The following is a 15,293-nucleotide window of genomic DNA, read 5'->3' as shown; positions in this document are numbered from 1 at the left end:
TATATATATATATATATATATATATATATATATTTTTTTTTTCATTTATAGATATTTTAACATAGATAATAGAGGGGATGCTTTATTAGATGTTTTATTCTTAATAATGGGTTTATTATTATTTACATCGAAACACAATATTAATTTTTTTAAATAGTGGTATATACTAAGTAAAACATGAATTAAAAAAGGAAGATAGAATCGTTTAGAAATCTCAGCAGCAGATGACGTCGGGCAGTGAAGTAGTGAGACTCGCTCGTGAGTGACGCCTCGGTTCAAACATTTTTGACAATCCTTATTTTGTGAATAGATTATTATTCCAATTGAAGCGAATTCAAGGTTATTTCAACTGTTCCATAGGTTAGTGAGCTCAGTCGAGATGTCGGATTCAAGAATCGTACAAGATTTTGTATATTTCTTACTTCTTTTTAGTGCATGTATGTAGGCAGTGGCGCGCAAAGAGAATTTTAAGGGTAGGCAGTAGAGGTAGGTAGTAATGTATGCTGGTACTACGTACTCGGGTAGGCAGTAGATGTAGGTTGTAAGGTAAGCTGGTACTACGTACTAGGGTAGGCAGAAGAGGTAAATAGTAATGTAAGGTGGTACTACGAACTAGGGTAGGTAGTAAGGTAAGCTGTTACTACGTTCTAGGGTAGGTAGTAGAGGTATATAGTAATGTAAGGTGGTACTACGAACTAGGGTAGGTAGTAAGGTAAGCTGGGTACTACGTAGTAAGGTAGGGTAGGTACTGGTTGCGTTTTTATATGTTACTCGGGTATGTTAGGAAAGGCTCTGCGTTTTTTGCCCATATGGAAGGCACGCCTCTGTATGTAGGTATACGTATTTTCAGTGCGTCCAAATATTTGGTCACAAATCTGGGTTTTGTCCACATAGGAGTATATTTTTTATTGAAATCTCAACATTAAATCTTGAAATAATGGTAAGAATAAATTTGTATATTTTATACATCCCATTAACGTAAAATACTACCTCAAGGGCGTTTTACTGTGATTGAATTGGGGAAAGGGAGAAAATGGAAATTACGAAGCAAACAAATGCGTTTCAAGTTTTTTTTAAGATCAACTGAGCAAAGGCACGCTTGCCAAATATAGTTGCGACTCGGTAAGATCACTTTACCCATAGCAGGTGTTATAGCCAATCGATGCGTGAGACGTCTATCAACCAATTCGTCTGGAATACACAGCTTTTAAAGAATATCTGGAGCCATATTATGTATTAATATTTATACATGAGTAGACAGAGTCCGCCTCCGTAGTGTAATGGTCAGCAAGCTCAACTACCGTTCTGGAGGTCCCGGGTTCGATTCCCAGGGGGGGTCAAATAAATAAAAGTGTTTCATTTTCACTGTAATATTTATTCAATCTTATCCTGGACTGGTAACTGAAGCGCAGGGCTGATCACCTTTCCTTCATGTGTAAACGATCAAGATAACTCTGCGTTTATATGACGCAGTGCCCTATGCACCATTGGGGTGCGGATAAGGGTTTTATTATTTATTATTATTATTAGACAGAGTTTATGCGCAACCCTTTCGGGAAAGCGTACTACACTAGTTACATATGCGATATACACCATACTCGTATACTTATAGTATTTACAATTTAAATTTGAAATCTCGTCCTCAATTGTGTAAAAAAAAACATTCTCCTAACATCATTTTAAAGGTGGGATTGTATCCCACTTTTAAAATAATATCACAACATATTTAAACGTATCACACACTAGTGTGTGATATGTTTATATATGTTGTGACTTTCATATTCTTGTCCTGACAACTTATGTACAATAATCCCATTAAAAATGTGATAGAACTAATTAACTAACTAACCATCACGCCGCTTCTCCGCAGGGGTAGGCAGAGAGAATCAAACGCCACACCACTCTGTCTTTGCAAATATTCTTCGCCTCTTCTACATTCATGCATCTCCTCATACACACCCGACGATTATTACGACTTCTGACCCGGCCGCTTTCAAATATTTAACATACCTGATTATGCCAAACTGTAATATTAAGTAATTGAACTTAATTAAATGAAATGAAGTATTGTAGTATATATTTTAACAATGCGTCGGCTTTTATAATTTTTGTATGAAGTCTATGCAAATCAATTGCACCCGGTATTCCTGCTATATGTCCTCGCTTTAAATTTACGGATGACATCATTGCTAACGTAATGGCCGATATCTTACTAGTGCTCATATATCATAAGGCCAATCCTCAAAACAAGCTTATCTACTGATTTTTTCAAAATAACGAATTTCGATCTATCTTTCGATGTATCGAGATAATTACCCAAGTGTTTATCTACGTTGAATTTATCTACGTTTATTGAGAATAACAATATTCAATAAACGTAGATAATAATAAACAATATTCATGAGCGAATAGTGAAATAAGGAAGGAATGCAAAGCTGAGATAAGCATAATCGATAAAATTAAGAAAGGTGTGTTGAGATGGTTTGGACATGTAGAACGAATGAGTGAGGAAAGAACGGTAAAACAAATTTATGAGGCGAATGTTAGTGGGAAAAGAAGCAGAGGAAGACCGAGAAAAACATGGCACGATCAGGTGTGCCAAATACTTGAAAGTGGTCAGGTTAGGAGTCGTAACAATCGGCGGGTATGTATGAGGAGATGCATGAACGTGGAAGAGGCGAAGAATGTTTGCAAGGACAGAGTGGTGTGGCGCTCTATTCTCTCTGCCTACCCCTGCGGGGAAGCGGCGTGATGGTTAGTTAGTTAGTAAGTTAGTTATATTCATGTGTTCCAAATCAGCTCTGTCGTGGAGTTACACCACGTCTCTTGTGAATTACTAAGGCTCCATTTAGGAGAGACTACCCTTTTATAGCTGCTGACAAGCAAAACGAGTATGTTCATGGGACCAATGTCTGGAATTTGGCCACGACCGAACTTGATAAAGTATTGTGAAAAGCAGATGGCAGGGTCATTGCAGTTTTTTGTATGGGGTTTTAAGTCAAACTTTAAAGGCAATTGCCAATGCGTGCATATTGGTCTCGAAATCAGCCATTTGATGCAATACATCGTTGTTCTGTGGTACGTTTCGAAATTCTAAAGTTGCAATATTAGAAACTGGATCAGTTGCTTTAAGAAAATCTTTAAAAATTCTGTCAAACAAAAATGTAGAAGATATGTACTCTTATTGAGTAGATATATCCAATATATTTTATTATCGGTATAGAAGAAATAAAAAAAAAGGATCGGCAGGTACGAGATATTTCATCATTATCGCGACGCCATAGCGCTGCGAGGAACTCGCTTAAATATTAAAAAACACAATAACATTCTTGTTCCCACTTTATTTGAGCTAGGTCGATGACTCCTCCTTATATAGAATCGGCGGAGACCATGATTAATTTTAACATAAACCAAGTGTTTTAATTTTAATTTCACGCTTATGAAAAACTAATATGCCTAGCATCAAAACATACCAAGTATTTTTAAACATAAATATTGTACGAAATAATCAGTCGATTATATTATATAACAAGTGTTCTTACTGTATACGAATAATATACAATACATTTTTTTCCGGAATGACCAATTGCGTTAAGTCGATAGGTTTTGATTTCTTAGTAAACATGCTTTATAGATTTCCATATTTTACACGTCGTACAATTTCGCGGTAACTTGAACAACTTGTGTGGGTTTGCAACATTGTTGATATTCTCCTTTTCATCTTTCCTATTTTCTTATGATTTCCTTTCCCTTGTAGAAGCACTGTCCCTCATCCTGAATCTTGTGGACCCCATATAAATATTACGCATTTTCCTTTCTAGCTGACCCCTTGCAAGTCGAAATCGACCCTAGGGGTCCATAAAGACCACTTTGGGGAACTATGACTTACGTTATCTGCATCCCGTCGAACATACGTTATTTCACTCCTTAAATCATGTATATTGATGGCAATGCAATACACATAAATTGTAAGCTTTCTTCAAAAGCACCCGAGAATTTAGAAGAGTAATGACGTCACAATTTGTTTGTATTTGTGCCATTTGAAATGTAGACAGTTTAATCCTTGATTTTTTGGAGACATCCGGATATAGTTGATTTGTGATATTTTAAACTGTTTTTTTTTTAAATAATAGTTTTAAAAAACCTGATAGTACCCCATTGAAGCGTTCAGTAAAAATTCCAGATTTATATTGAAATATTTGCACTTTTTCACCTACCACAAGGGATATAAAATAAATTATTACTATGAGAGTATTGTGTTTTTTCATAATTCATTTGCCAATTGAACCATATTCCTGACTATTTAAACTAAAAGTGTCTTTGTCGTGATTATATAACGAGATTTCTCTGCATGTAAGGCATGTCATTATACCGCGAGAAGTTCCTGCATATTTTAAAATTGGAGTAAAATATTCATACGCGTATGTGCGGATTTTTGTATGGCGGGCACACGGCGTCGCGGGCACGGAAGCATAAGACGTGTTAATACGTTTATGGCAGTTAAAAATTAAAAGAGATGATACGTATAAATATAATAAGGTCAGATGCATTCATATTTTTCGCTAGTCAGAGTGTAAATCCAACTGCTACCTTTTATTTTAAGGAACTTATTAACGATGCCATTTTGCTGAGTAAGCTATCAAAATACGCAATAATCTTATATCATGAACTCTTTTTCTTCTTCTACTAACCCTTATCCACACCTAATGGTGCATGGGGCACTGCATCGTATTGGCGCAGTGTCTTGATCGTTACTTCCGTGAAGGCAAGGTACTCCTGCGCTTCAGGTAATATTAAATAAATATTAGAATGTAAAATCACTAATATTTATTTTCACCCCCTCCCCCTGGGAATCGAACCCGAGACCTCCAGCACGGTAGCTAAACACGCCAACTATTACACCACGGAGCCGGTGAAATAATGAATAAGCACCTTTAATTACTATAGTAGGTTTTATTGCTCATGATATGCAAGGTATGCAAGGCATAAGTAATATCAGTAATCAATCAGCTATAATTTTGTCAGGAGTTCAGCGCATGCCATGCGTAGGATAGGTCGAGTGGGAGCGTAACCTCGAAAGGCCTGAAAACAGGTTGATTATTATTATTATTTATAGGAAACAATGGCATACCAAGAATAATGCAAAAACAAGAATAATGTAAAAAAGGCCCCTAAAAAACCTTAAAAATTTCATGAATATATTTTAAAACGAATAATGTAAAATGTAGAAAAGAAATATATGTTTTTTGACGTGTCAACATAATTGAAGAAGAATATGGAAGTCTGAGAATTTACACGGAGTACCAGCTACTCAATTGGGTTTTATATAGAAATATGGGGAAAAATTACAATATTTTTAGTGTTTATACGAGTGTTTTTATATGAGGAAAAATTACGATATTTTTAGTGTTTATAGTAACTTTAAACATAAAGAGTAAATCCACTCACGAGTAGGCATAGGCTATGAAACTTATAAAGTTGAAGCCTGAGTAGGGTCATGATAACCGGTTTAGATAATTTGAAAAAAAAATGATAATTTTAGAAAATTAGGAATACATATATTTTTGGTAAGGCAGTATGTAAAATGTTGTAGTATGTTATTTATTGTTTCGACATTCACTTTGTGGTAAGACACGATTAAATTATAAATTAAACACTTGTTTTTTTTTACCACTAATACTCAAGTGGTAGAAAAGTGTATTAATCACAATTAAACGTTGTAGTTATGTCAATATATTTATATTAATTGAAATATAAGATTTTGATGGAAAAAATATTTGCATATTTTACACTAACTAACTAAACTGCCATCAAGCCGCTTCTATAAGTCTGACCCCTGATGTAGTGGAAGCAGGTGATCTACTCCGAGGATTTATTTACGTCTCACCCACTGTCAAATTGTAATAATTTTCAAATGGCTCAATGATTTTTGGTTGCTATTTTTTTTTAATATATTTTTTTACAATGTATGAGGTAATAGAACATATCGAAGTCATACAGGAGAAAGTTACCAAGTGTATATTTTACAAAATCGTGATTATTGACTATTTTATATCTTACTAGCTAAATCCCAAAAAGATTTTAAACTTGAAAGTATATATATAATATATTGTTAAAAATGACTAACTGCATTGATGTTTATCTTCTTGCCAAGCAAAAGTGACTTAAATGGCCCTCCTGAACATTTTACGTTTTGTTAGTTGGTCACTTTCTCCTGTACGACTATGATATTTCCATCCCCCCAAAACAAAGTCTACGCCAACATTTCAGCGATTATCTTGATGAATGTATCCTTATTGTTTATATCGCCGCTGCGACCTCATCGGAGTTGTTAGACAGTTTTCCATGTAGCCGTGACGACTACGGAGTACAAAAGGTTAACATTAGATTTGATTTAAAAAATTAATTAAAATTTTGAGTATTAATGCGCGTGCGTTCAAAACATTTTTTTGACGACATTTTTATTAAAATCATTCCCACTGTATTGCGTGCATGAATATCATCTAATGTTTAAAAACAGTATGTTGCATGACTTGTCAAGGACGAGGATTTTTTTGCATACATCTTTGTTATTTATTTACTATATAGTTAAACATGTTACTAAACCTCAAGGATAAAGTTTAAAAAAAACCAAAACGTAGTAAGGCCCAAAATTCGTTAAGTCGCATCCATTTCACCGGAGACCACCGGAGAGGTCATTTGACTGCTCATGCCCGATTTTTTTTAAATAATGTATGTTGGACATTTTTGGTTGAATTTATATCCAAAAAATATTTTTCTTAACTCCTTACACTTTAATAAATCTTTTCTTCTCAAAACCATATAATTATTTCCAAGAAAAACTTATTTTTTCAATGCAATAACGGTATTGTAAGCAAAAATTCAATTATATCGAAAGCCAGGTAGGGTTTAAAGAAAATTTAGTTAGATTTATCGTAAGGTGGAGACTGACCGGAGCATTTCGTCGTAACGTAACACGTTACGATGCGAGCATTCGGGCAGTCAGTCCACCGAATTGAGCGCTCCATCCATAGTTTTGGATGCTCGGTGATGCTCGGCGCGAGCGATGTTACGACGAAATGCTCCGGTCAGTCTCCACCTGTATATTGGGCTTTAACAAGCAAGAAACTTATAAATAACTTGCATTCTGAAACCCGATTCAGAAAAATATACCCCATACATTATTTCTATTAAGCAATTCATTGAATTATGACAGTGTAAGCATCCATTACATTGTATAATCAAAATTTATCCACAAAAAACAAATAGTTTAATTCCAGAAAGTCTGGTTTCAATATAAAATGCAAGGATGGGGAAACACACGTGTGAGTAGATAGACGGCGTTATTGATTCGGTTGTAATATAATTTTCTGCATGTACATGTGCGGATGTGTCACGCATGTACGTGACGTATACTAAGTGCGAAAATAAAGCATTTTGGCTAAAGGAGGTAAGAAATGTTTGGTAAAAATATGCGCCCTCTTAAATTCCTCATTTGCACAATTATTGGTGTAATAAAATATAATTTGAAAATAATTATTCTTCACATAAATACAATTTTGTTTAATATAATTTAATACTAAATTTCATACTTGAATGATTTTTTCTCGTTAGTTTTTGTGATCACCTGTCGATGAAAACATCTGTAGTATTATAAACTAGTCGTGTGAAATGAAATAAAACTTAATTATTGGTGTAATACAAGTGTTTAATTTTTTTATTATCAATATGTCCATCAATAAGATCTCTTTTCGAGGTAGCCCGTTTTTACTTTTTTCTTCTTCTTCTACGTATATCATATCACGTCCCCATATATAAATAAAACTTTTTTACCACTTGAGTATTAGTGGCAAAAAAAACAAGTATTTAATTTATAATTTAATCATATCTTAACACAAAGTGAATGCCGAAACAATAAATAAAATACTACAACATTTTATATACTGCCTTACCAAAAATATATTTTTTCCAAATTTTCTAAAAATATCGTAATTTTTCCACATATTTTTACATAAAAGCCCATTGAGTAGCTGGCATTCCGTGTAAAAAAATAGTGTACAAAGGATTAAAATAAATACATCCATTACAGCTGTAGTAAAACAAATGACCGGCATTTAAATTTATTGTAAGCGGACAACATTAAAGCTTAATTTTCATCGTTTTGTGTTAATTTCCTTATTTGTTGAATAAATTTCAACTGTAGATTATAAAAAAAATCGCGAATATTTGAAAGATCTCCCTCATGTTAGCTCGTTAGACGTTGTCAGGAGTACGCCGCTTGCCAGCTGTTATGCGCTATTTTCATGTTATTTTTTTAACATCTCAACAAATATGAAGAATAATATGGAAGTCTGACCATTTACGGGGCTTAGACTAGTTTAAGTAATCACTTAACACACGTGTAACATTCACCAAATCTACCCATGATTGACAACCACACTGCTCAAATTCTCGGAATTTCTATATATATGTATATATGATCAAATTTTGAAACATAGTACTTGAATCACTAGAATTTCACTAGAGACATCTATTGGTGAGATGAAATGAAAAATAACTCTTATAAGTGGAGATAATCCATATTTGTGATCACCAAATCTACCCATGATTGAAAACCACACTACTCAAATTCTTGGAAGTTCTATATATGTATATGATCCGATTTCGATACGTTGTTCTTGAATCACTAGAATTTCACTAGAGACATCTATTGGTGAGATGAAAAGAAGCTTTTCATTGAGCAGAGACTCTTTCATTTGTATATCAGGTACAAATCCTGGATTGTAATCACATACATGAGAAACGCCAAATAATATAATTTTGATTTTTTTTCTATATTTCGAAATTTTGTCCGCAGATACCCTGTGCCCATGGCCAGCAGTGGCCGCCAACAGCGTGGCCCGGCTGTCCGCAGAGCCTCCGACGCCCGGCAGCACCGTATCCTACACGTGCGATCAGGGCTACGAGCTATTCGGGCCCACCAATCTCACTTGCACCCCGAGAGGCACGTGGAGCGGTGAACCCCCATTCTGTGGTGAGCAAGTACAATCATTACCATGCCAATGATTATTATTAATTATTAAACACTTATGTGCATAAGAGTATGGCGTTCCATCCTCTCTGCCTACCTCTGAGGAAACGGCGAGATGGTAGTAGAAGTTATCAGGAATTCTAGCTTGTAAAATTGTTACATTTTGGTCACGTTTTGTGGCAAACTTTAATTAAGATTTCGATAGAACACAGTAAACAGAACAGATTTGCATTCAAAGGATTTTTTGTGTCATTACTTTTTTGTTTAGTTTTTTTGATTACCTGTAGACGAAAACATCTGTAGTTTTCAAAACTAGTCGTAAAATTAAATAAAACTCAATAAATGATCTAATATAAGTGTTTAATTTTTAATTATCGAGATGTCATTCCACCAAGTTAGTCCCAAATCGATAAATAAGATACATTTTCTTTTTGAGGAAGCCCGTTTTTACTATTTTTTCTTCTTCTGTGTGTATCATATCACGCCCCCTGACGTCGACCATCACTTGAGAGTAGTTGCCTCTATGGTGCTGATCCCCGTCCAATCCCGTATACTCCGGAGCCAGAAGATCTGTCTTCTGTCCACACCCCGTCGACCCTCTATTTTGCCTTTTTATGGTTCAAGTAAAACAAATTTTAGTAGTTGAATATATCATAGTCGTACAGGAGAAAGTGACCAACTGACAAAACGTAAAATGTTCATTAGGACCATTTAAGTCACTTTTGCTTGGCAATAAAATAAACATCAATGCCGTTAGTCATTTTTAACAAGTCAATATATTATACTTTCAAGTTCAAAATCCTTTGGGATTTTTTCAGGGCAATATTAAGCTAGTAAGATATCAAATGGTCAACGATCACGTTTTTGTAAAAAATGCACTTGGTCACTTTCTCCTGTATGACTACGATATTATGCTTAGTTGTCAAATTTATTCGTTTCGAATAAGTTATTTGTCAACTAATCATTAGATTATTAAAATCATTCGATCAACCTTATCATTGGTTATAATAATACAGACCTCGTATTATGCGTATCGAATTACGAAACGGTTTTTTATTATTATTAAGATCTACTAAAAGAATATGTATGCGTACATATTTGAGCGTATAACTTAAAAAGTTTTTAAAAATGTAATTCAAATAAAAATATCCGCTGACAATGAATCAAGAATAATTTGAATGATTAACGATTACACTAATTCTCATACGGAACTAGAATATCATTCGTTAGTTAAACCTCGCCTGTCCAGGTATAATATAAATAATAAATTAGTAACTTATAAAGAAGGCGCTATCCATTATCGATGGAAGTATATTATCATTTAATGAGCAACCATGACACGCAATCAAAAGTAATATATTTAAAATGTTATTTTTATTACGATATATAATAAGCTTCCGTTTTCATAATGACTACGTTTTTGGATTCAGTACACAATACAGGCATCTAATCTGATCAATTAGAAACGGTATCAAGTTTGGTGAGTAAAAAATACAGTTGCATCGAAAAGTATTTAAGAAATATATTCGCTTGTACATATTGCCAACGCATTTATAATATTTTAATCGGAAATAACACATTCTCAGTTATCCAATTTGAGACGGAACGGGCGCGCCCTCGGCTTATCCCTATAAATACATATATAAATTAGCTCTTCGTGGTCTGAACCAAGGAGTGTAGGTTATTTCATAGATCCTTGAATTTTAACGAAAATGTGCATACTCATAATTCAAATTTGTAGTAATATTTTTACGTTCTATGGATATCAGAGAAATATAAAATATTACGGATATCAGTTCTATGCATATAGTAAGATTTGATGACGTACAGCGGTGTCCGTTTTTCGTTTGATTAAAATATGTAAAGTTTAAACTTTCATATCTCCCTTACTCCTCGACATATTTCAATAAGAATGTTACCGATATTCTTGTGATTTTTAATAATAATTTTTACGGCCAATAATAACACATGATGAGAATGATCCATCGACGCACGCTGTTTCAGGGACGAACGTGGCGTTCATGAAGCTTACCGATAGTCTTGTGATTTTTTCATATTAATTTATTAGCCAATAATAACACATGATGAGAATGATCCATCGATGCACGCTATTTCAGGGACGAACGTGGCGTTCATGAAGCTTACCGATAGTCTTGTGATTTTTTCATATTAATTTATTAGCCAATAATGAGAATGATCCATCGATGCACGCTGTTTCAGGGACGAACGTGGCGTTCATGAAGCCAGCCAACCAGTCGACGACGGTGCGCGGCGGCGGCGCCTCCAACGGGAACGACGGCGCGCGCTCCGGCGGCGGCGCCGAGGACGGCCCGCGCTGCACGGAGACGCAACGCGAGGCCTCGCCCTGGTGGCAGGTCAACCTGCTGCGCCACTACCCCGTCAGGGTGGTGAGGATCACCACCAGGGGCTGCTGCGGTGAGTGGAAAACCGACTGATGACCATTCACTTTATTTTTTTTTATTTTTTTTTTATTTTTATTTATTTATTGGCAAAGCACCCAAAATTAGGTGATACATGCCATACTAGTGATTTTACTTATACAATTTTTTAATGATTTTACTTGGGGTTACACGTTTTTGCCATACTTTTTTGACCATTCACTTGGTGGCATCGCAAGTTTCAAATTCATTATTTTTACAATTTACTTTTTTTTCTTCTATATTTTAAATTCTTTTGCATTACATGACATGAATTCAAATACAAAAAATATTAATAAAATATAAATATAAATACAAAAAAAGATCCCTCAAAGGCATGGCCTGTGTGTGGGTATACAATATAATTTAGTCATAGTAAAGGGTATAAGGGTATAGGTATTATAAGTAGAACTAGAATAATAGTGTTGATATAAAATACAAAAAAATATTGACCATCAGAAAACATTTTTTTTTTGTTTTTAAATAAAATTAAAAACATAAAAAAGGTGAAAAAGTAAAAACCAAAAAGTAGCAAACGTGTACTACAAGAAAAAGGAGCTTAAATCTGTCTCTTCAATAAATGATCTGAGTAAATTTTTAAATTTACCCAAACATAGGGAATTAACATCTAACAAATAGTATTTGTGGAATAAGTTGAACAGTTTTGGAGCTATGAAAAATGAGTGTCTTGGCGCAAGTCTGGATTTACAAAAAGGGATTTCTAATAAATTATTCATTCTTTGGCGAGATCTATTATTAAATAAAGTGAATGAATTGGATTGTTAAATTAAAACAAATACAGTGGAGCCTCTTATAATAAAAAGCATAATTCGTTACAGTACATATCTTACTCGTTATGCGAAACATTTTTTCCCATAGAAATCAATGTAAAATACGACAATGGTGCCTATGCCTATGCCTAAAGAATATTCATTAAAAAAAAAAACATACTTATAAATGTTTATTCAAATTAAATTACTTTTAAATTTATCTTATTGTGCTAGAAGATTGTTGCTCTGCTACTTCCTCCTCTTCCATTAACAAACTCTCCTCCATAATTTCTTGCTGTGAAACACGATGCAACTCCATAAACTCTTCCGTGGTCAGCTCTTGGCTGAGCTTTTTCACGAGCTCTTCAATACCCAATGACACAATTTCGTTGACCGTAGACTCCACAGATACTATTTCAAAATCACATTAGACAACACTCTCCAGCCAAAGTTTTTTCCAAGCAGAAGTGAGGGTCATCTTGGTAACTCCTTCCCATGCCGCGGAAGTTTCGGGACTTAAGTGAATGTCGTGAAAAAGGGACTTGCCCATTCTTTGTAACTCGTTATGCGAAATATCGCTTGTTAAAGGAGCAACTTTTTCATTTTTTTCTCGCTCGTTATGCGAATTACTCGTTATGGGAGGTTCAACTGTACCTTTTCAGCGAAGCCTGTTTTTTTTCAAGAATAACTGTTATGTTACTATGAGCTAGAACACCCTTTTTTTAAGTACTTTGATTGCTGCTTATTAATTAATTTACAAAATTAAAAAGTTGATTTTAGTACATGTTTTTATATTATAGTTAATAAATGGATGACTGGTGCCCGAATTCAAACAAAAATAATATAAATGAATTAAGAAAGACAAAATCTGATTTCAGGACATCAACCCCTTCAAGATTTGGAAATACGGGTGGGAAACAGCAGTTCGGATCTTCAAAGGGATCCTCTATGTGCATGGTTTCCTGGTACAATTGGTATGTAATCACACAATTATTAGCCTATTTTGATGTCCACTTATTTTTCCCTTTTAATATCTTATACTTAAAAATATTTATATGGAATTGAAACCTTTTGCATTCTTTTTAATTAAGGTTTTATATTACTTTTAATGTTAAATGTAGATATTAAAATAAATAAATATAACATATCACTTGGTGTTTATTTTGATCATCTGTTATATTTAAATTTAAATTGTACTTTTTATAAACATTAACATGAGGAATAATTATATTACAAGAAATTAATATATATATATATATATATATATATATATATATATATATATATATATATATATATATATATATATATATATATATATATATATATATATATATATATGACGTTACACTGCTGCAGTATTGATTTGAAATATAGAAAGATTTTCCTATTATATTCTCCCATTATATATCGATTTTCTTTTGTTAATAAATTATTCTGTGAAGAAAGTGACATAAGACATCTTCCCGACAAATGAATGAAATTAAGAACGAATTGATACATTTAAAAATTATTAATGAAAAAAATTGTTTTGAATTTACAGATGAAGGAGTCACCAAAACCTTTACATGTGCTAGACCCTTAGTAGGTCAACATGTATTTTTGCAATTAGTTGGTGTGGAAGGCTCACTTTCTTTATGCGAGGTTGAAGTCTTTACAACAGAAGGTATTTTAAATTCTAAAATTCAAAAAATATTTGTGTTTTAACATTTTTTTAAATAAAAACATGTAACTAAGGGAATATAGAATATAGAATCCATTTATAAAAAAAAAACCGCAGTTTTTCAAATACTAAAGGGTGACAACTATTTAAATTTAACAAAAAATTTATCATCGAGATTCTCAAACGATTTTTCTACTCCAAAATGCAACACCAAGCAATTTCAGCAAAACTTCAAATATTTGGCAATCAAACATTTCAATAAACTCCCTAAAGAAATAAAAAAAATTGATGATATAAAAATCCTGAAGAAAAAAATTAAAGCTCAATACATTTAAATCTTTAAAAAATATATAAAAAACTATTATATCTTTTATTATATAACATTAAACCACGAGTGTAAGTCCCTTTCCAAGCACAAGAGCACAGACTCTTTTATGGAGAGGCACAGCGAATCGAAATATAAAAGTTCTCCATATGTATAAATGATTAAAATGTTATTATGTTATAAATAAAAATGTAAATATATTAAATGAATAAAAAAAAAGGCAATTTATAAAATAATAAGTTAAAATGAACATAATTAGGAATGTTAAATAATTTTAAAGATCATTATTTGAGATGTAGGGCATTTCAATGCATGCCCGAATTTCTCTAAAATATAATACAATAATAAATGTCACACACATGATATTCATAATTGTATTATACATGAACCTCCGAGGGGTGGAGTTTTGAGTGACGGGTCCTGAAGAACACTTATGCCAAAAATGAAATCTATTAATTTTGTTCTGATATTTGACCTGTAGTATGCTTAATTGACTTGGATTAAAATAAATTAAAATAAATAAATAAAATAAACAAATTCATTATACTATTACAATTACGGACAGGCCATAAAATTACAATTTCTAAGTAATTTACACATATTGTAAATTGAACATTTTAGAGTTCTCAAATGACCGCTGCGCTCCTCCGAGTGCTTCTGATGACATCCAACTGGCAGCCTATGACCGAACTTGCTACGAGTTTGGAGTAAATAAGGGAGGTTCATTTGACGAAGCGCGGAAGTACTGCATCAAGCAAGGGGGTGATTTAGCCCATGGTTTCCAGGTAAAGTGCATAAATTCTAAACTCTCCATAGGATAAGTTTCTCCTTCTTATGCTTCTAACCCTTATCCGCATCCAATGGTGCATAGGGCACTGCATCGTATTGACGCATTGTTATCTTGATTGTTACTTACATGAAGGCAAGGTGATCACTCCTGCGCTGCAGGGACCAGTCCGGGGTACTATTAAATTAATATTATGGTATAAAATCACTAAAAATTATTTTCACCCCTCTGGGATTCGAACCCCGGATAGTAGCTAAACACACTAACCATAACACTACG

At 33.5% G+C, this 15,293-nt stretch overlaps 1 protein-coding gene across 1 annotated transcript in view; it reads left to right on the top strand.

Moving 5' to 3' along the window:
* Window positions 1-15,293, top strand: part of fw (CUB and Sushi multiple domains furrowed) — a 97,665-nt gene that overhangs the window by 71,398 nt on the left and 10,974 nt on the right. Inside the window, exons 2-6 of the mRNA XM_088272725.1 lie at window positions 8,858-9,034; window positions 11,252-11,467; window positions 13,118-13,213; window positions 13,783-13,905; window positions 14,849-15,012. Of these exons, the coding sequence (XP_088128851.1) occupies window positions 8,858-9,034; window positions 11,252-11,467; window positions 13,118-13,213; window positions 13,783-13,905; window positions 14,849-15,012 (776 nt within the window). The remainder of the gene's footprint in view (window positions 1-8,857; window positions 9,035-11,251; window positions 11,468-13,117; window positions 13,214-13,782; window positions 13,906-14,848; window positions 15,013-15,293) is intronic.

The sequence above is a fragment of the Brachycentrus maculatus genome, unplaced genomic scaffold (assembly GCF_059751285.1).
Source record: "Brachycentrus maculatus isolate JH-2025_06_01 unplaced genomic scaffold, ASM5975128v1 h1tg000518l, whole genome shotgun sequence".
NCBI lineage: Eukaryota > Metazoa > Arthropoda > Insecta > Trichoptera > Brachycentridae > Brachycentrus > Brachycentrus maculatus.
The sequence above is the reverse complement of the archived record's forward strand: the minus strand, read 5'-3'. Positions and strand labels throughout refer to the sequence as shown.